General features: G+C 35.2%; 1 protein-coding gene and 1 pseudogene across 1 annotated transcript; one reads left to right on the top strand and one right to left on the bottom strand.

Moving 5' to 3' along the window:
* Window positions 1-571: 571 nt before the first annotated feature.
* Window positions 572-23,168, bottom strand: LOC145571161 (DNA ligase 1-like; annotated as a pseudogene).
* LOC145572378 (uncharacterized) lies at window positions 7,216-8,712 on the top strand. The gene is made up of 2 exons (XM_081631353.1): window positions 7,216-8,137; window positions 8,221-8,712. The coding sequence occupies exons 1-2, from the start codon at window positions 7,277-7,279 to the stop codon at window positions 8,686-8,688; spliced, it is 1,329 nt and encodes a 442-aa protein (XP_081487479.1). The 5' UTR covers window positions 7,216-7,276; the 3' UTR covers window positions 8,689-8,712.
* Window positions 23,169-23,448: the final 280 nt, after the last annotated feature.

The following is a 23,448-nucleotide window of genomic DNA, read 5'->3' as shown; positions in this document are numbered from 1 at the left end:
AAGCTAGTGAGATGATTCCCAATTTGTTCTTATATTTATTTTAATCCATATGATAAGAAAACTATATCTAGATTATCTAAAGAAACGCGTTTCAATTGTCGCTCACATGACTTATCTAGGATTAAGTTTATAATTGAGAAATTTTGTGTATACATCTTGTATCCTAAAATTAGTTACTTGGAGATTAATTACTACTTTAGTCTCATTACCACTTATCGACTTTGTTGTTTGTTGACTTACAGGTTATGGAAATAGGTTTATGGCCAAGTTTACATTCCTCCAAATATAGTGCTTTTTATTTACTTTTAAACTAGAATCATCTACTTTTGGTTTAAAACTGGTTTATTTGACTATGTGTTGAAGTTTTTGTATCTTAATATTGTATTAGTTGTTTATTTGATTATGTGTTCTTTTGATTATGATTCATTTTTCAATGATTTTAGCTGCTATATTCTTATTACTTTTTGTTTACTTTTAGGGCTTTTATATTTACTTTTTAATTAGAATCATCTACTTTTAATTAGCTCAAATGGGAATTGATGAATTCTTAGTTTGTTATCCAATCTAGATGCAAAGGAAGCACACATGAATTTCAAACACAACATTAAGAGGGAAGTATCAGTCCTCATCATCCCAGTCGTCATTTTCCCAATCCTCATTTACCCAATCCTCTTTCTTTTTGTAGTTTGGATTGTTTGCTTGAGATCTGTACATTTCTACCACCTGAAAGAGAGAAATATCAGCGCAAACACTTGGACCCGCTCGTAATGTCAAACCCATGCATGTACATCCTAGGAATAAAAAACTGAACTAGAATAACTTCGTTTAGCTAATTCACCTGATCAGATGATGTTGCGTCTTCTGGAGCTTTATCTACTCTAAGACGAACAAAACGAGGAAATTGCAGTGAAATTCCCTAATAACAAACATGAAGTATGAGAAACCACACAAGAGGTAGAATTACTATTAAGAGCATGTACTCAAACTAGAGTTTATGACCGACCAACTCAAATTGGCTAAATAAGATAGTGGAGGGTGAGATACTAAGGCCCTATTGAAGCCAACCTTATTTCCAAATATTAAATTATACTAAGGCCCTATCGAAGTTTAAGAAAAAAAGTTCAGTTAACAAGGGCTACATAAGTGATGTAACAACCAAAATAAGTTGTAATATATTCACTTAAGTTCAAGATAGTTCAGATTCATGTTTTATTGTATTAGTTTGACTTTACGTTGTACTACTGCTTTCATAGTGGTTAATAGAATGCACCCTAGACATCTTTCTCGAACAAAAAGATGGAAAACAAATACACTGCGTACCCTTGCAGGATGTACTTCGCCAACTGCAGCACGGTGAGCACGCTAATAGTCAAATCAGCTGCTCTGACCTCCCAAACCTGCAAAGAGCAAACTAATTGAGCAATATACTAAAAGAAAATTTAATTTAAGCCAATTTAATTTAAGTGAATTGAACCATTGTAATAATATTTTAGGAATTTTTTTTTATTGAAACCTATTACTATAATTTCTCATTTTATAGGGAGACAAAGAGATACAATCTATAGTTAAAATTAAATACGATATTGGAATATATTTTCTCCGTTTTTCAATACTTGCAACACTTCCTTAAAATGGAAATGTCACAATACTTGCAACACTATAATTGAAAAGTTATTTTGGAGAAATGTTGTACTATTTCCCTTATTTAAACCTCATGACCAACTAAATTATTCCTAACCTCTCACCTCATTTTAAAGTATATTAAATCATGTGAACCCCGCTTTTCTTATATATCGTAAAAAAGTGTGTTGCAAGTATTAAAAAATGGAGAAAGTAGTAACAAGCAAATCACTTGTATGCATAAATGAAATATGTACTTCGTATATTATATCATACTGTAATAATTAAATCTCTGACAAGTACAAATTTCAATGATTGTGATTTGTAAATTAGTGTTACTGGTTAACCTCAAATAATGCACATCCATAAACCTAAGAAAAATTGGATATACAAAATTTGGTTAAATGGCACATAAAAATAAAAAAAATAAAAACAAACACTTCGTATTCTATTAGTAATCACCGTACTAGCTGATTATAAGCCTCTTATGTAGATAAATTTTCCTTTATTGGCCTCTAAAACTTCAGTCTCTTACTGCACCAATCTTTTAATAAATGAGGAAATAGTAGTACAAAATCTCATGTTCAAAGAACTAACTAAAGCAACATTTGAAGTTTTTGAGAGTGCATATGTACTTAGCAAATCCTACTATTATATAGGGGGCTCAATCAATAATGGGTACTGCAGAATTTTCAGAAATTTACCTCAGAGGGCTCAAACCAGGCATCTGGTTTTAGGGTATTTCCATATCGAAAGTATGGCTGAACAAATCAGTCAAAAAATTAACACGTGAGGTTCCAACTATTAAATTCCTAAAGACAAAGAGAGTTTAAAAACAAAAACAAAAAGGAAGAAATTAGAACCTTTGGAACAGAAATCACTTTAGATTGAAGACTGGAACAACATTTTTTAAGCACTTCCTCAGAAAATCCAGAACCTGTAACAGTTGAATGCCCCCAGGACAAACATGAAGAATGAAGACAATACAAATGTAATACACAAATACACCAGAGTAGCAACCAAGGAACATCAACACATTACCGATTTTGCATATGCTCTGGAACTCATCATTTTGACGATCATAACAAGCAAGGAGAAACGAACCATAAACACCTGTAAATTTAAGTTATATAAGATGGACCAGGTCAGTAGGTCTTGGCAGAAAAGAGAATAGATTTGCAAAATTATTATTATGCAAAAAGCATAATTCTGTACTAGTCATTAAAGCGTTTTTGACTGAACACAGAATACTAAATTATAAATTAGATAAACAGGACTTATTAGTTGAGTCATTTAGCTAAGATCACACCAAAAAAACAGAAATTCAAAGAATATGGGGAAAAGGAAATATGTGACTAAAATCTGGAAGAAAACATACAAGGCAGATATATCTAATATGTACCAACCTTTTCGATTCCCTTGACCATCAAATGCTGCGATCGGCACCAGATCCAGAGAGTCCCCAAAGCTGCAGAATGGAAATTTTAAAAGGGGGACTATATATGAGAGAGGGGGATCAGTGTGAAACATTAACTTGAGGCTGAAAAACAAGCTAAAAAAGTGGATAGCTAGGTCCTGAAAAACTGAAAGTTCCTAAAGCTGATTAAAGTAAAAGTGTTAAAAACATTAACTGTTACATTAGCCGAGTAAAATAACAAAAAAGACAAGTTTCATTTTAATAAATATATTATTATTAAATAATAAATAAAAACTAGACAGAATATACTAAAGTGAATTTTGTGCTGTTACATTAGCCGAGTAAAATTACAAAAAAGACAAGTTTCATTTTAATAAATATATTATTATTAAATAATAAATTAAAATTAGAAAGAATATACTAAAGTGAAGTTTGTGCAGAACTACCTATTTTTCACAACTATTTGATGATTATTACTAAGGTTTTTTTTTTTTTTTTTTTGGTTGACAAATAACCACCTATTATCAACTTTATTATACCTCCATTCCTTAAAAATGTTCTCATATGGAATTTGCTCACCATTCACAATTAAAGAGAATCTTCTAAATTATTTTCTAATACATAAGAAAAAAAAAAAATCATGTGAGGTCTTATTTTGATCATCTCAATGAGTAGTTTACGAATATCAAACTTTTATACTTTTTTCAAACATGAAATTAGATATATTAACAAATTAAAATCTAAATTGGCAAACGTGGCAAGAAAAAATAGGAACATCATTAACGAACAGAACTTCAAACATCCAATCAACAAATTGGAGAATTTGCACTTCAATTTTACAATTACTTTCTAAATAAATTTACAAATAATAATAATAATAATAATAATAATAATAATTATTTTAATAATAATAATAATATGGGTTTTTGATGGGGATATTTATGGGGATCATGCAGTGTCTTGTGCAAGGGTGGTGGGTATTAAACATCGGCACAACATTATTCGTGACACTGTTATTAATATTTGTTTTCGGTCTGGGATTTCAGCAAGAAAGGAGGTTAACGTTGGGTTGATTGGAGGAAACGACGGGGCACTTTGACCAGCAGATGTGTTGCTTTATTCCTGGGATATAGGCCCTGATCTATGTGTTGACTTGACAGGGTCTTCACCTTTGACACAATTGGGTTGTCTGACTTCGTACCTGGTCGTGTTGTGTCGGCTAGGGGTGTGTAGAAATGGACCTGGACCGGAAACCGACCGGTACCGGACCGGAATTGGCCCGGACCGGTTGATTCTGGTCCGGTCTTCGGTCCTCACAAATTTGGGATTCCGGGTTTCCGGTCCGGTCCGGGTAAAAACCGGAATGGACCGAAAAGTGTATGTTTGTAATTTTTTGGGTGAAAATTTTAAATTTTATGTTTAAATTTCTAAAAAATTTGGTACAAAACTTGTAATTTATAAATTCTAGGTGCAAAATAGGAAAGCACGCAAACAAAAACAAGACATTAAAAATGTATTTATATATTTAAAATGCTAAAATGAAAAAAAAATAAATAAAAAAATAATGTAACCAGTCCATTCCGGTCCAAAACCGTACCGGACCGGAATAAACAGGTCTGGACCGAAACCAGGACCGGTTGATTACGGTCCGGTCCCGGTCCCCAAAAAAATTCGATTCCGGGTTCCGGGCCATTCCGGTCCTGGTTCGGTCCGGTCCGGTTTTGGACCGGTGCACAGCCTTAGTGTCGGCGGCGGCTCAGCGAAAGCGGGACAACTATGGGAGCGTTGCAGGGCTATTGGCTATACATTTCTTCCTTTCTCTTTTTCTTCGTTGAGGGAATTAGAGAAGGATGTTATCGCGTTGCTGAAGCGGGTTCAGGTGTTCGCTCTCTACTAGAAATAGGCCCATTTCCGACGGAAAAACACCCTGAAATCCGTCGAAAAAGGGGTTTTTGACGGAATTCCGTCGGAAGTGGTTGTCGGAAACGGCTTTGTAGGAAAAACCACCTTTTCCGTCGGAAATTCCGTCGAAAACACTTTTCCGACGGGATTTCCGACGGAATTTTCCGTCGTTTGATAATTTCCGGCACCGGAATAGTCCGTCGGAAATTTCCGACGGAATAGTAAATTTGGTCGGAAATTTCCGACGGGAATTCCGTCAAAAAGTTCTTTCATGAAATTAAAAAAAAACACACCGCGCTACCACCGGCACGGCGTGTCACCACCTCCAACCACCCAAAACGCCCCTGTCAACCCCACCCCCACCCCCACCCAACAAGCCGAACCACACCTCCTAGCCCTAACCTAACCCGACCTACCTCCTAGCCCTAACCTAACCCACCTCCTAGCCCTAACCTAACCAGACCCACCACCCAAACTAAACCCACCTCCTACCCCTAACCTAACCACCCACCACGGCCCACCTAAACCAGATTTAAACCCACCCACCACATCCCTACACCACCAGCCACCACATCCCTTCACCTAAACCCGACCCACCCACCATGGTCCCCCTAAACGCGACCCACCGACAACGAAAAAAAAAACAGAAAATATAAGGAAAAAAATAAAACAAACAAACCAGCCACCACATCCGAATACCACAAGGCACCACAAACAAACAAAACAAACAAAAAAATACATTAAAGAGTCGAAAAACATACCTTACTCACCCAAATTGGCTTTGGATTCTTGATTTTGGTTTAGATAGGCCAAATTCGACCATTAAAAGTCTAGATCTAGACTTTTCATGGTCGAATTTGACCAAAAAAACCATTAATTTCTAATAACAAAAACAACACCCATATATTCCGGCGGAGGAGAGACGAAGAGAAGACCAAGGTCGGAGGAGAGAGGAAGAGAAGACAAAGGTAGAGGGGGCGGAGAACTTAGTTTTAAAAAGCGCGCCTAGGGGCACTTGAGGCGCGAGGCGAAGCGAGGCGGGCTGCAAAGCGCCTCACTGTGTAAAAGCGTGGCGAAGTCTAGGAGGCGCGCGCCTCAGCGCTTAAGCCTTGAGGCGTGAGGCGCTGTGAAGCGACGCCTTGTAGATCTAAGGCTTTTAAACGCACGTGCAACTTCAATTTATTAAAAAAAAAAGGCTTTAATTAAAGAAATAGAAGGTAGAGAAAACAAATCTATTTGAAAAGTAAAACCCTAGCTTCCAGAAACCAGGCAATTCACTTTGGGTCTCAACCAATTCTCGCCGGAAACCTGCCAAATCTCGCCGGAACTTGCTGGTTCTCACCGGAAACCTGCCGATTCTCGCAGGAAACGACCCAAGCAGTGGTGGATCTCGCCGAAAACCAGGTTAGCTTGCTTTATTTATTTTTTTTCGTTTTTTGTACTGCTTCTTTTTTTTTTTTTTTAGGAATTGTATACCTTCTTCGTTCTCTTTAAAATTGTATACCTGCTTCTTTTTTTCTTTTGTTTTTAAAATTTGTTTTTTAACTTCTGTATTCTGATTTTATATTCTGTTTTTTTTTTTTTTTTTTTTTTGGCTTTCCAGTTTATTTATTTTAGTTTTTTGGTTCCAATTTTTTTTGTTTTTCTCTGTTTATATATATTTATTTTGTTACTATTTTTTTTTGTTTGGCTTTCCAGTTTATTTATTTTAGTTTTTTGGTTCTAATTTTTTTTGTTTTTCTCTGTTTATATATATTTATTTTGTTACTGTTTTTTTTTTGACGAAAATTGTTACTGTTTTATGTTATAGGAACATGGATGAAGAGTCTCTTCCTTCCACCGGATCATCCGATCCCGACCCGGCTAGAAAATATGGAAAACCGGAACCTAATAATAGAGTTAATTGGCATTGTAGTTTTTGTGGTAAAGTGACTAAGGGAGGGGCACATCGTTTAAAACAACACTTAGTTGGTGGCTTTAGAAATGTCACTAAATGTCCTAAATGTCCAGAACATGTGAGGGAGGAAGTTAAGACTTTTATGATAAACAAAGCTCAAGCAAAAGTGGATAGTCAAATGATGCCTAGCAAAAGTGGATAGAGAGGAAAATGTTGTTCAAGTGGTGACGGACAGTGCATCCAATTATGTCAAAGCCGGTATGAATTAGTAAATAGTCTTGTCACTCTTGTGATATGTTCAATTAAATTTTACTAATTGTTTTGCTTTGTAAGTTTTTATTTAATACTTTTTTTCTTTTTTGTGAATTGTAGGAAAAAAACTTGAATCTAAGAGACCTCATCTTTATTGGACTCCTTGTGCTGCTCATTGTATTGATTTGATGTTAGAAGACATTGGCAAACTACCAAGAGTTTTGAATGCACTAAAGAAGTGCATGTTCATCAATGGCTATATTTATAATCATACCTCTCTGGTGAACTTGATGAGGAAGTTCACACAACAAAGGAATTTACATAGGCCATCAATTACTAGGTTTGCAACATCTTTCATTACACTAGCTCAATTTCATAAGCAAAAGGGCAACTTGAGAAAGATGATAACCTCTCAAGAATGGAGTGCTTCCAAGTGGCAGAAGGAAGCAGGAGGAAAGAAAATTGCAACTTATATTTTGCAAGCAAGCTTTTGGAAGAATGTGGTGTATGCTCTTAAGCTTGTTAGTCCCCTTGTTAAGGTGCTTAGACTTGTTGATGGTGAGAAAAAGCCTCCGATGGGATACATTTATGAAGCCATGGAAAGAGCTAAAGAGACTATAGCAAAGACTTTTGAATTAAGAGAAAAGAACTACATTAAGGTATTTGAGATCATTGATAAAAGGTGGGATAGTCAACTTCATCATCCTTTGCATGCGGCGGGTTTTTATCTAAATCCGGAACTTCATTATGATCATTCCGTAAATGTAAATTGTGACGAAGTTTTGAAAGGTTTGTATGATTGTATTGAAAGGCTAGTTCCGGTTGTGGAAACTCAAGATAAAATACTTGCAGAGTTGGATGAATTTAAGAATGCTACCGGTCTCTTTGGTCGTACAATGGCAATTAGGGGAAGGAAGACCAAATCTCCGGCAGATTGGTGGTCAGCTTATGGTGCAACAACTCCTAATCTCCAAATGTTTGCCATCAAAATTCTTAGCCTCACTTGTAGTGCTACAGGTTGTGAAAGAAATTGGGGTGTTTTTCAACAGGTTTGTACCTTCACTTTTATTGATTTATGTAATATGATTTTATTTTATTACATTAAATAGCTTATATTATTCTATTTTTACAGCTTCATTCTAAAAAGAGGAATCTATTGGCACAAAGTCGATTAAATGACATGGTTTATGTCAAGTATAATCGTGCATTGCAACGGCGATACAAGAGGAAAGACACCATTGATCCCATTGTCTTAAATGAAATTGATGAAAGCAATGAGTGGCTACTTGGAAGAATGGAAGAAGAGGAGGAGGAGGAGAATGATTTTGTATTTGAAGGGGAGGACTTGACTTGGAGTACAGTTAGTAAAGCCTCCGGAGCTAATGAACCTTTCTATGCTACTAGAGGAGCATCAAAAGTTGATAAAGGAAAGGGAATTGCTAGTGGCTCCACTTCTAAACCACGTCATACAATTGTGATAGATGATGATGATAATGAGAATTATGATGATGAGATGGAAGAAGATGTAAGTGGAGATGAGGCTTATCAAGAAGAGGAGGATGTGTATGATGATTCATCGGATGAGGAGATGGATTACTAGTGTCTTAGTATGCCATATAACAAGTTTGAAGACCTACTATGTTTGCTTTTCTTTCTACTTGATTTACTTTTTATGTTGAATGTGTGATTTGCTTTTTAGTTAGAGAGTTTCATGCCATTAGCGCCTTTTAAGGGTATCTTGTAGTTCCTTTGTTAATTTATGCATTTATAATATGTTATTTTGATTATTTAAGGCTTATATCTTGGTCTAGAAGTAAATTATAAGGTTTTGGGCACTTAAGGTGCGCCTCGTATCCAAGAGGCGCGTGCCTCCGCTTTGCGCCTCGCGCCTAGGCTCTGGGGACCTTTTGCGCCTCGGTGCGCCTCTCGCTTTTTAAAACCAAGGCGGAGAAGAGAGGAAGAGAAGAGGAAGGAAACGGCGGAGGAGAGAGAAAGAGATGAGAAAGAAAGCAGAAGATGAGGGGGCGGAGGAGAGAGGAAGAGAAGAAAGAGAAAATAGAGAAGGAGAAACGAACGGGAAAAGGGTCAGTTAGGGTTTTAAAAGCAAGGGTTATTTTTTTTTTTATATATATAATATTTTCCGACGGATTTTAATTCCGTTGGAAATCAAAATTACCGACCGAATATTCCGTCAGAAATCCTATTCCGACGGATTTTTATTCCGTAGGAATTTTCCAACGACAATCCGTCGGAATTATCCGACGGAATAAAAATTCCTCGGAAATTTCGAATTTTCCGACGGAATTAAGTGTCCGTTGGAAATAGGCCTATTTCTTGTAGTGGCTAAGACTCAGGATATTGGTGCTCGTGCAGCTGCTCACATCTTCAACAGAATCGGATTTGCTATATCTAGAGGGGTGGGGCCCAGATTGTATCTCGGCTCCCCACCAATTTCTTGTAAATTGATTGACTTTATAGGTTTTTTTGTTATTTTTATAATAATAATAATAACAAAATAATAATAATAATAATAATAATTAAAAAAAAAACATTTAAAAGAGACTACACTCAAAAGTCACACCCCTAAAAAGCAAATGACCACCAACCTAATAGCTACTATATTTTTGGAAAAATTGGAACTAATAATCCCACTTTTGGGAAATCACATCGCTTGGCATGAGCCATAATGATTGAGAGTAGTACTAGGATGGGTGACCTCCTGGGAAGTCCTCATGTTGGTTCATGTAGCCGACCCCACTCATGGTGTTAAGGCGTTCAAGGCGAAGAAGAAGAAGAAGAATAATCCCACATTTGTCTCATCTTCTTAAAACAATCCCACCTTTGTGTATTCTGGAAATAATCCCACCTTATACCTCCATATTCTCAAAATCTATTATCAAGCTTAATTTAATGAAATAAGGGCACTACATAGAATTTTACAAATCTTTAGTGCCACTAGAAATTATGACATTTTTTTTAGGGCCACCATGTAGTTAAATGAAATATATTAAGGCTGCAAACCATTGACAACTATCATCTGCAATACTTGTAGAAAGGACAATGAGAATGTAGAATGGATGGATACAAAATCAAGAAAAATCATGTTCTTACCTGTCCATATAATCCTTTTTCAATTTAAGCCAATTATTAGATCGCTTTGCTGGTTCATAGGTAGCCTCTTTTTCCAAAGATTTGATCATCAACCCCTCGCAACTGCAAAAGAGAACAAAAGAAATTAGACTAAAAAGAACTAGACGCAGATGTACTGCAGTAGGCCCAACATTATGAATAGAATCCAGAACTGCATCTAACTTCTATGGCCACTTTGAAGTTCTAAGCATATGAAACACAGCTTAAGGCCCAAAAAGTAACATGAACAGATAAAAGTAATTCTGAATTAGGAGTCACCCAGCACTGATGACTACTATTGGCTTACATTTGTTAATTAAAAGGCACATTAGTAACAATAAAATCATACCATGGACCAACTCACAGTAGGCTTAGAGACAAAAACAGCTATAAAAACAATACTCTGATACTGAAATATCAACTGTGAACAGACTGCAACATAAATAAAATATCCCACTATGAAAATGAGCCATAGCCAAGGTCAAAGGAAAGCTCTAAATCAGCATATATCTGTATATAAATCACTTCTGCTAAAGGGAAAGAGAGATCTCTTTTAAATCCTTTCGCATATACAACCCAAAATTCATCTTTCTTGTCTACAGAACATCTTTACATAAATAGCAGAAGAGATTACCTCGCATTAATAGCTGCTTCAAGAAACTTATTTATTTCCTCAAGATCGTTAGTTGTGAGTGCTGTAGCAAATTGAAAATACCCAGAAACTTCCTCAAATGAATCATAAAGATGTTGCAGCATGCGAAAGAGGTCAGAAAAGAATCAGAACACGAAGATACCATAACAAAGTAACACATTATTGTTATCAAATTGTAACTCTTCAACTGAAAATAGAAACAAATAATCTCAAAAACATTTTAATAGATTTAAATTTGACTTTTACTACCTTTAAAAAACACCACTTTGATTTTTACTAACTTTATAAAAATTTGTTTTACTTTACTACCAACAAAAACCCAAAAAAATAAATTCTGCTACCATTTAACATCTTCTAGCCTTCTATTACCATTTCCATTTGTGGGGCACACTTAATGAACTTCCTTCCATTTTCTTCTTCTCTATCCACGGACCTCAGTCACAGCAGCCCCATCCGAAACCCCCATCTCTTCCTGGCAGCCATCCATTCTGTGGCAACCCCCACCCCTTCACAGCAGCCCCCATCCGAAACCCTCTAGAAAGGTCTAATAATAGTTCACCCCATGCTTTAGCAAACCCTTTGATCTGATCCTTCAAATTCTCCTCTTGTTTCCTTCTATCTCCTTCAAAATGAGCATAGAAATTGCAGTGTTTTGGATTTTCTAAAGGAGGAATTGGTGCTGCTACACGTGGATCTCCATTATTATTACATCTAAGCCCATCATCTACTAAGCTAGCTAGTTCCTCTCTCCATGACCCTGACCTTCCAATATCTGCCATTTTCGCAATAAACTGAAGCTCCAAACAGTCTTAAATTATCAACTAATGAAAATTTCAATGGATTTGAGTTAAAAATAGAAACTGGGTTTTATCTTTAATTTAAGATTTGGGCGTAGAAATTTACTAGGGTTCTTTCATACTTCCGATATTATCAAGGAAGATTTAACAAGAATAATGCAACCTTTGCCTCATTCTTCCAAAATAGTTAAAAGTTTCGATTATTCCTTAATAATCCAACCTTTAGGGATATTATCTTTTAACAAACCTAAATGACTTATAACCTGAACAACCGGTGATTTTTTTTCTTTTCCTTTTTATTTTTTTAAAATTAACAAAAGATGAAATAAATAAATAAAAAAAAAACAAATCCTCCTTTCTTATTCTCCTTTCTCCAGCTCAAGTCTTCACCCTTTTCAGCCACCATACCATCCTCTTCTCAATCTCTCTTATGGCCCCTACTCTGCTATTACCGTCGCCACCCCCCCTACCGTTGCCCTGCCTTTCTCATTATCTTCACTGTCCTAAGGTGGTGTGGGTGGGACCATGAGAGTTGGGGTGGGTGAGGGTGGAAGAGGGGGTTTCATGGATTCCTTTGGCCAGATTTGTGCCTAATGGGGGCAATGTGGGTGGGGTAGTGGGAGTTTTATTTGGGGTGGGGTGAGGGGAGGTGAGGTGGTAAAACTGGTAACGGAGGTAGTGGAAATGGAGGGGCCATGTAAGGGAGAAGAAAGAGAAATGAGGTGTTTCTTTTTTCTTTTTTTTTTTGGTTGATTTTATTTTAATTATGAGAATTTTTTTAAAAAAAATTAAGTTTTAAATCAAAATTAATAAAAGGAAAAAAAAAAAAAAAACACCCACAATAAGTGACGCTTGTATTTCAACTTGCTATAATGGATATGGTGACCTGCTAGGGTTGCTAGGAGAAAAAGGTAGCAAAGGTTGGAGTATCAAAAGGTTAGATTATTTTGGGAGACGAGGCAAAGGTTGGATTATTCTTATTAAATTTTCCTATAATCAAAGGTGTGTAAACTTTTTGATGAATATCTTTAAATTATAAGCTAATGAAATTTGATGATTTAGTATAAGCTTGAATTTTAAAGCTTTTTGGAAGAAGAAGAAAAAAAAAAAGGGTTTTTGAGGTTTAACTTAAATCAGAAGCTATGGTGGTGAATTTCAATTTTTTTAGTGGGTATTCAGAAATAAAAAAAATCACCTTTGCTTGAAAATGATGCATCACAAACATCAATGCCTTTTTCAAATCCCATAAAAATAAAATAAGAAAATAAACATAGAAATAGCAGAAAAAGACACAAAAAACTGCTACTCCCAGAAAACTAGAAAGATAGAGAAAAGAAAGGCCACAAAATCAGGCACGTGAGAGCATCATTCAAGCAATGAAACAATTGTTGTGAAAAAGGCAAAAAGGGATGGAGAGAGACTAGCATGAAGAAGAAAATGGAGGGAGGCTGTTGGAGCTGCTGTGAAGGGGTGGGGGTTGCCGGAGAATGTGTGGGGCTACCGGGAAGAGGTGGGGGTTTCGAATGGGGCTGTTATGACTTGTGACTGAGGTCCGTGGAGACTGAAGAAGAAGAAAATGGAAGGAAATTAATTAAGTGGGTCCCATAAACGGAAATAGCAACAAAAGCTATTAAGTGGTAGCAAAATCTATTCTCTTTGGGTTTTTGCTGGTAGTAAAATAAAACAAATTTTTAAAGGTAGTAAATGTCAAATTTTGCTTTTTTTTTTTCCAGCAAAATTGGAGATAATTTTAATTCGTTGGGAAGTTTGTAGAGTTTAAATAGAGACCATTTCATAATTTGATGACCATATAAATACTTAATACTACCTCTTTTCAAAATAGATGCAACGTTTTGACTTTTTGTTTTAAAAACACACTACTTTGACCACTAATATTTGTATAAATTAATTAATAAAACGATTTTAAAAAATTATAATTTGAAAATATACATTGAGATTAATCCAACAATATTTTACATATAAATATTTTATTTTTATACATATGTAAAAGTGTTGTCAAAGTTTATAGATGGATAGTGCACAAAGTCAAAACATTACATCTATCGTGAAACGGAGATAGTACTACCTTTTGTTGTCAAAAGTTCTACTCACTTTCCATTTGCATCTGTATTTTAAAAGTTCTGTCATTTTTACTTTAATTACATATTTAAGACAACTTTTTATTCATATTTTATGATCTCCTACCCCACTCTCCGGGACACAATTATTTATAAATTCTCAATCTCTCCCCACTAAAACTAAAAGCACTCACATGAGTAGTCCCCCCTCTAGAAGTTTATGTTGCTACAATAACAATGTACAACTCAGGAAAATAAAGGTGGTAATTTGCAGTATGACAACATAATGTAATCAAAATTTGTAAACAAAGCATCAGCACAATAGTAAAGAGAAAGAGGGAATGATGAGCTGAAGACAAGAAGCGTATACCATGATATTACCTTTCTACGAACATTCAGTTGCTCTGAGAGAAGTGCCTTTCCATTCAAATACAATATGTCAAAAGCGAAGACACAAACATCAACCTTTATCTCACTCAATTTGACATGTTTACGATCTCGGGTTTCAAGCACCTAACAACATCACAAATTTAGTATAAAAATAAAAACAAATGACAAGAAGATTGATTATAACAATCATAAGCATCACCAACTCACTCTGTTTCAAAAAGTTAATTTGGTTTCAATTTTTCACATTTTCCAATGCACACATTTAATCAAATACATCTTATGTTCCCCTACTATTGCAACAATTACCAATTTAAGAAGTTTCACATAGATTACAACATTTCCCTATTTGCACATGTTTTCTCTTTATCCTCTCTACTCATCACATGGGTCCCAATCTTTATTTCTTTCTATCCCTCCCCTTTCTTAAAATTCGTGTCTCACTCCCACGTCGTAATATTAGGTGAACTGAGGAAGTATAGCTTTGATAACGTATTATTTAAAAAAATTAAAATTTAATATCAATGAAATACACATTAAAAAGAATCAAACAAGATCTCCACGAGTGTTTCTTATATATTTAATAAGGGTATAAAAATTCCATTTGCAATAAAGATTCTAAACAAATGGAATCATGGAATGGCAAGATAAGTTAAATTTGGACTTAATATGATGATGGCAATGATGATATGAATTCTAAATGAGCAAGAATTCATTTGTGGGTTATTATTCAACCTACTGCACAGATTTTAGCAATAGGAATTAAGTAATAAAATAAACAGTTGTTGAATAATATATACTAGGGCATAACTCAATTCAAAGTGATGAGTTCCATCCGAACGCTTTAAGGTTAAGAGAACCCAAGCAGTAAAGGATGAATGACGAGCAACGGTTGAAGACACCCGCAATACATAAGCTATTTTAAGTCCATATAATTAATGTATTTTCTGATAAAGAAGGTTTCCATACTACTCCCTCTATCCCTTTATTTTTGCCCAATGCCCCCAATTTTACTTTTTTAAGGGTAAGGCAAAACAAAAGGAGGGGTTGAGAACTATTTACTTTAGTTAACTAAAGAAAGAAGAGAGTTGTCCTAAATAATCTAAAACCACTTTCTTATTCCACCTTTCCTCAATTCCTCCGCTTACCATGGCAGCCAATTACTCCCTCTGTATTTTACTCCACCACTTAACATGGTAGCCAACCATCAAAACATCAACGACCCTTGTTTTACTTTTAGCCACCCATCCAGCACAACTTTTCTCTTCCACTAACTAACCGTTATGAAAGAGAAGAGGAGAGAGAAAATTGATTGGTAAAGGTGGATGGTGTTACTGAGCCAGGTTTTGTTGAGAGGAGACAGCAAGGGCGGCGGATGGTTAGTGGGACGGGTTTCGTTGGGAGGAGAGAGAAATATGAAGGGAGGATATGAGAAATTATGGTGGTGGGTGGTAGATCTTGGTTATGAGGGAAGGATATACAAACAAGGTTAGGGCGGCGCTTCTAGGAGTAGGGTGGTTGTGAATTGTGATGGAGGAGAGAGATAATTTGGTGGTGGTACGAGGCGGTGAATACCGGGGAAGAGAGATATTTGGTAGTAGAGAGCTTAGTTTTAAAAAACGCGAGGTGCACCGAGGCGCAAAGGGTCCTTAGAGCCTGGCGCAAAGCCTTTTGGATATAAGGCGCAAACTTTTTAATTTTTAATTTATTTTTATTTTACTTCTTTTTTGGCATTAAAAATTTAATAAAAAAATAAAATTATGATAATTATTTTGTTTTATTTGGTGCTTTTTTGAAAAATTTTACTGCTTTTTATAATTATTTTTCTAAAAATACTCAAATTTAAGCATAAAATAATTAAAACTATATTTTTTTGGTACAAAGAATAAAGGGAAGGTGGCAGACTGGTCACGTGATCGATAGTTAGAAGGAGCGAAGGAGGAGCAGGCTTTTGTTATTTTATCAATTAAAAAAACTGAAAAAATAATAAAAGAAAAATAATCTTTACGTTATTAAGGAGCAGAGTACAAAGAGAGAGAATAGAAGGAAAAAAAAAACTTACCTGGGTTGCTTCACCAGTGCCGGCCACCGACCGCCGGCTGCCGGTCTGCTGCCGGAAATCGCAGGGGATTGATCTCTAGCAATGTCTTCCGTAACATAACCCACCAATTCTTCAGTTGCAAAGCAACCCGTAAATTAGGGTTTTCAAAAAATTAGGGTTTTAAAATTGGATCAATTTGAAGCGATTTTATTCAATAAATAAGGGGCTTTTGCTCGAAATATCACTCTTAAGACTGCGTAAGCATCAATTTGAAACTTAAAAAAATTAATCTGAATCATCTTTTCTCACGCTTTTAAACATAAGGCGACTTAGGTGCTGCATCTTAAGCCTTGGTGGAGGCAGTATGAGGCGCGCTTTCTGGAATGCGCTACGCCTAGGAAGACCGAGGGGTTTTGGCCTGCGGCTCGCGTCGCCGTGTGCCTCAACAGCGCCTAGGCGCGCTTTTTAAAACTAAGGTAGAGAAGGAAGTGATTATGAGGGAGAAGAGAGAGATCGGTGTGATGATGGTGGTGGTGGTGGCAGTTGGGAGAGAGGAGAGAGAAAAGTGGTGGTGGCTGTTGTGAAGGATGAGAGAGGAAGATAGTTGTGGTTGTACTGTTGTAAGGGAGGAGAGAGAATAAGGGTTAGGGTTTAATTAATGATGAATTAAAATTAAGTAGGTGATCTTTAATAATTAAACATGTTTATATCTTACTTAAATGGTGGAAATCAAGACCCCAAAATAGAAATGGGGCAAAATAAAGGGACACGCTAAAATAGAAATTGGGGCAAAAATAAAGAGAAAGAGGGAGTAGAACAAATGCATAAAAGTCATCCAAAAAATCAACTACCTGAAAAGGACTAATCATCTGCTTCTCACGATCATAACCAACAATTTCACAATCCAGAATAAAAGAATTTACAGATGGCTTCTTGAACCTGAAACAGGACAGTAAAGCACAGTATAGTAATTGAAGTATGGTTAGAGTGATAAAGGGAAAATTATAGAATCAATACATTGATAACCAAATTTGTATACACATAAAAAGAGACTGATACATCTATACAGAAATTATAATGGAGAAAGTATACATGACATGTCTGCAAGACAATAGAAGAACTACATGTTATCAGAATAAGGCTTAGTAAAATTAGAAAGCATTTAGTAAAGACAATATAGAAGACTAAGCCTAAGAAGCTACACAAGGTTCCCACGTCCTAACAGATCATGGAAATAAAGAAAACACAAGAAGATTTTGAGCACAAAATGTTGCTAAAACCACATAGTTGCAATCATCAGAATTACAAAAAAGAAAAAATGAGACTAAAAGAATCAGCAATATGCAATTTTAGCTGATAGAGGCAATAAGACTATAAATTTGTACAAATGTACTTACCAAAAACAAAATGTAAGAACACTATTAACACAAGCTATAGATTGCAGCAATATGATAAGGTACCAATCCTTACAACCTGAACTTCTTCAGCTAAGTTGACAAAAGAGTACAACAATGCTCATTACAGTTCCCAGTTCCCACAGTTAAATTTATCTATTTCCTTACTTTCTTCTATTCTCCCTTCCCTTCCCTTCCAAGTTCTAACCCCCTGAGTGTTCAAATAAGAAAACCAAATCCATTGTTTCACCATATAGCATTATAGAAAATAGCACATTGAATAACCTTGAAACTATTACATACACCAGTGTCAAACAAAAAAGATACTTTGCCAAAGAGTACCTATGCACTGCAACAACAATATCAGGGAATTTCCCCGTATTACATAGAGCAGCTCGGCTGTATATCTCAACAGAACCATCTTCCATGTAATGAATCTGCATTCAACAGAAATTTAAGTACAAATAATTGCTGCAGCGGACTCATTCTTTTCAACCATTCTCACCGATTAAAGGACAACAACATACTATACATAAAATAATCAGAGAAATGAAAAAAAAAGATGTAAGAAAATTACTTGAGCACGTTCTCCATCATACTTGTACCCGCAAGTAAATGTCGTATCTTGAAACTTATCCATAATTTTCGAAACTCCGGTTGTTGGTTTTGCTGACATAAGCTCTATAGGAACACCTGGTGTAAGGTTACAGGTCTTTGGCAGAAGCCATACACCATCACTGAGAAGGGCAGGGATTATTTTGTCGTACATAGGAACTACAGAATATACTTGTTTAACAATCTTTCTAGCCTGGTACAGACAAATTAGAAATTATGAGCATAGATAAAAAGCACCTAAGACTTAACATAATAAGTTTGCAAAAAGAAAGTCTATGAAACTTGTGCAAAAAGAAACCATCAAGCACTGTCAAATAAAGCATAATCTAGCAATAAAGCTATTACAAATGCATATCATGTATCTATAGTCAAAACTATAACTGCACACAAGAGCTCCAGGGTTTGCCAGTTGCTACAAATGTGAATTGAGTAGTCTAAATGCAATTCATAGATCAAGAGAGGTTAAGGGGAAACGAGTTACAATTTGCTCCATTTTTCAAATAGATGCGATTCCAATTGAATTGTAAAGATGAACTTTGAAAAAATCAGAAGCTTAGTTTTAAAGGGTGCAAGAGGCGCACCAACACAAAAGTCCTTGGAGCCTAGGCGCAAGCTTCGCGCGTGCCTTTTGTAAGTGAGGCGCACTTTATTTATATAGAAAAGAATTAATAATTTCTATCAAATAAGTGCAGAATTGGAATTATGAGAAAAGGTGAAAGGGCCATGTAATCAATAGCTAGGGTTCTTCAAATCAAATTGGCAGATATAGGATTTCTCTCTCCTCTAGAATTGAATTAAACCTGCATAAATATATATATATATATATATATATATACTGATGCTATACAACACAAGGCGCAAATATATATATATATATATATATATATATATATATATATATATATATATATATATATATATATATATATATATATATATATATATATATATATATACTGATGCTATACAACACAAGGCGCAAAATGAGGTGCAAAGGCACAAGAAACAACCTAGAAAAAAAGCGCAAAGGCACGTGCCTTTGTAAAGCCTCTCAGAGCTAAGGTGCCAAGCCTCACTGTGCCTTGAGCCTAGGCGTGCTTTTTAAAACTTAGATCACAATTCATTAAGAGTGAAAAAGAATGAGAGAAAGGGAAATCCATTTACATGTTTTAAATATTAAATGAAACTTATCAAAAGAATCTCAATTGAATTACCACAATAAGTCTAAAACCCTCAATGTTAAGTTGATACCTTGGTATTATTTCATTTACGATCACTCCGTCAAGATTAAATGTGCTATTTGAAAAATCAGAAGGTTAAACTTTTTCAACGTCAAGTTCTACATTGACACTAAACATGCAGATATACTTCCTGAATTCCTGTTCAAAACCAGATTCAAGAGACATCAATTTTACAACTTAAATAATTATATCGCAAAAGTTAAGAATGACTAAATTCGTCCTCAAAGATCACAAAAGGTCAAAATGACACCAAAATCCAGACAAAGGGAATAGCTTCAAATCAAAATCTTATTTGGCCAACAGGAGAAACTTCACATCCTTCATAAATAATTGAAATAAGTAACTCTACTCTTTGACCATAAATTATAAATCCAGCATGTAATTAGTAAATAAGAAACTTATAATTATAGTGCCTTAAAAAGTACTTTTCATAGTTCAGCCTATAAATATAGGTTACTTTTTTATTTGGGGGGGGGGGGGGGTGGGGGTTATTAACATAATGTGCATGATACAAAATTAAGGATGTTGTGAAGATAAATGGAAAGAAGACAATAGCTTTTCAAGATATGTGCAAAACTTCAAGCTCATAAGTCTAAAACATTCTAGACGCTATATTTACACATATTTGACTTTTAGATGAGCTCAAAGAAACCGTGACAGATGATGAGCCTAAATGGAAAAGAAAAGTAATGCATAATCCTTTGACAAGGAGTTTGATCCAAGTCACTATTCACAAACTTCTCATTCTAGACAATCAACATAACTTTACCAACTTTACTCCAATGACATGTAAACTTGTAAAGACAATAATGAAGCCTTTAACATTGAGTATTTCTTTCTACAAACTACAAAAGCCTTGCACTATGTTTGGATAGGGAGAAATGGAGAGAAAAGAAGAGAAGTGAAAAGGAAGGGATGCACCATCCTTTGTTTAGAATTTTAGATATCTAATACGAGGGAAGGGTAAGGAATTGGAAGGGTCCATTTTCCTTCCCCTTTTAATAAACCAAATCCCTCCATTTTTGGAGAGATTTGGAAGGAAAATGGAATGCCACCTTCACCCTCCCCCTCACCCCCACCCCACTTTCCCTTCCCTTTTTTTCCCTTCCCCTCCCTTCCCCTCATTTTTGTTATACAAACATAGTGTAAAGAAGTGGCACCAACAATAAGTAATGGTTATAAATGCTAGATTAATGCACACAATAACTCATTATGATTATCATTGAAAATGTGTTAAATTTTAAGAGTACATAAAAGGTAGCGTTTTATATATTTTAGACGAACACTAAGATATATTAAAAAGTCAACTAATCTCTCATACTATTTCAAACTAAACTTTGAATCAGTAGGGCAATCTTCATCTCTTATCAAAATCATGTCAAGGGTGACAGAGTTCAAGAAACTCCATTAGAATTCTCAAACTCTTGAATGCATCAACTCTTGAAAAGCTTTCACGCTTTGTTCACTTCACCTTATTTCAACTTATTACTTATTCTAATTAAAATCAGATCAAATCACACCCAAAAAAAAAAAAGTTTAGACTAGACTATTTCTTCTTATATCCATTTGTTTATTGTCTTATTTCTTCAATTTCATATTTGTAAGAGATATGAAAACTAGATATTTAAAAATTACACATTAAGACAAATCTAACAAGACGCGCTTTGTGGTGTTTATTCTTATATATAAACATATAAATCTACAAGACAAAGACAAAGACAAAGGGGTCAAGGTAGGTCCAATTCCAGATAATTTAGAATTTGTGGAGTACTCTCAGCCCCTCTTAACATAGAAACAGGTAAGCAACAGATAATCAAACATTTTTTATACATCAATAAAAAGTAAAATTTGTCTCAAAAGAGCTTATATAGCAGCTAATTATCTCAATAGCCTCAGAGGTCAACAGTGAATACACAGTAGCATGACAATAATCAACAAAGTCAAAGGACAACCTTGATGCCTTTCTACCATACGAAGTGTCGATATAGATCTCATCCTGACTTACCTCCTCCATTGGAGATGGAATATCAGAAGGGGGCTTTGAATGCTCTTCGGAATACACAACAGCTTGTCCCAGTGTAGTAAAAAGAGTTTTCTCTGCCAAACTAATCCGCAACTTTTCCTGCAAAGCAAACATAATGATGTAAAGAAAATTAAAAATAATAAATAATAATAATCATAAGAAGAATAACAATAACAATAACAACAATAACAACATCAACAACAGCAACAACAACAACAACAACAACAACAACAACAATAACAATTACAAAAATAATAACTATAATAATAATAATAATAACCTGTAGTAGCCGGATCAAATAGACAGCTTCACAATCCTTGGCAGCCTCAATAAGTGATTTGATAGAATTGTTTTTCCTTAATAGACTATTGTTTCCGGATTCCTATAAATATGACAAACAAAAGCAGCAGATATCAATGCACACAAACATCTCTGATTTACTTTTAATCAAATCCTTTGACTTGGTTTAACCATTTGGTTTGTTAACAATGTCAAAAGTCAGAATTGCAAGTAAGAAAATGAGGAAATTAAAAATAGCAAAACCATCAAAAACTCACATTCCCTCTCAACCCAAACCCATTATGCCAAGAAAAGAGCCTATAAGTAGCTAAAACATAAGCATTGAACACTCCACCTGAGCAATGTGCCGGAATGTATTGAAAACTTTGGTAATTGTCAATGGTGGAGGTTGGAAAATCAGACTTTGCTTAGAACGGATTGCTTTAGCAACATAACCAAGATCACCTATTTCCTACAACACATAACAAGTACATGAAGGATAAGTAAAGACAAAACACAACTAAAACACTTCTTGAAAATGTTTTAGCAACCAAGAACCGCCAATTCTACAATCCAAACAACATATAGAATTCATGCAATCCCAATAATCTTTTACATAAAACTTCAACATACATCTTTTACACGCATAAATTCAAGCAAACCAAGTTCATTATCAAACTAACACACATTCACACTATAGAAGATCATATCTATCTATAAAACATCACCAAACATCCATATACTGCAAGACAGCATACATACAGTGTCTATGAAACAATAAGTGCCAACTACATTACAAGAGTAAACCAAACATATAATCAAACGACATTAACCTATACAAAATCTTAATAGCTTCTTGACTAGTTCCACACGCCTGGGCGAGAGCCTTAATAAGCAAAGCATCTCCAATTCCGAGGTTCAAACCTTGATGGGCAGGAGCAATCTTGTTTGCCAACAAATACATAACCTCCAAAAGATCATCAGGAGTCTTTGCAATAACAGTCCTCAGCACATTACAAGTAATTCCAGTTATTATCTTCCTACCCGATTCACCTTTAATCAAATCAAACGCCTTGGCAAGAAAAAGAAAGGGAACCTTATCACCATCCTCCCACCAAGCCGCTGAATTAGGTTCAAAACTAGAAGGTTCTTTCATCAAATTGGAAACAAATTCATCCACATTAACATGCACCTCAACTTTCTTGGCAAAAGGGTTTTTTAACTCCCTATTCTGAATATCAAAAGGGTTTTCCGGAATTGGGGAAAAAGATTCTTGAGTTATTCGTTTTCGTTTTATATGTAAAGACCTATTGTTTTTGCTGGGATTTTGGCTTGCCACCCCCGTCTTACCGCGGCTGCTGGCATAGGATTTCTTAGAAGCGGCAGCTTTACGAGCGTCGGCCTTCAAAGCTTCGAAAACAGAGGGAGGAGAAACAGGCTTCATAGTTCAATCCCAACGATCTGCAAAACATTAGCAACCAATTTTGATTCAATTATAAAAATAAGGCCCGAAAAATCACATAAATTTAGGATCTTTGGTAAAATTATTAAATTAGGCTATTTACCAACCATCAGGGTAATAACTTTCTGAATAATAGGAAAATAGGGTAATAACTTTCAGGCTATTTAACTAAGTTGAGCGAAATTTTCCTTAGGAAAATAGGAACCAACCTGGAGATCGTAACCAAAGAGTATACTATTGTAAGAGATGTTCCAACAACCAC

This window comes from Chenopodium album, chromosome 12 (assembly GCF_948465745.1).
Source record: "Chenopodium album chromosome 12, dcCheAlbu1.1, whole genome shotgun sequence".
NCBI lineage: Eukaryota > Viridiplantae > Streptophyta > Magnoliopsida > Caryophyllales > Amaranthaceae > Chenopodium > Chenopodium album.
Note: the sequence above shows the minus strand (reverse complement) of the source record. Positions and strands in the feature narration are given on the sequence as shown.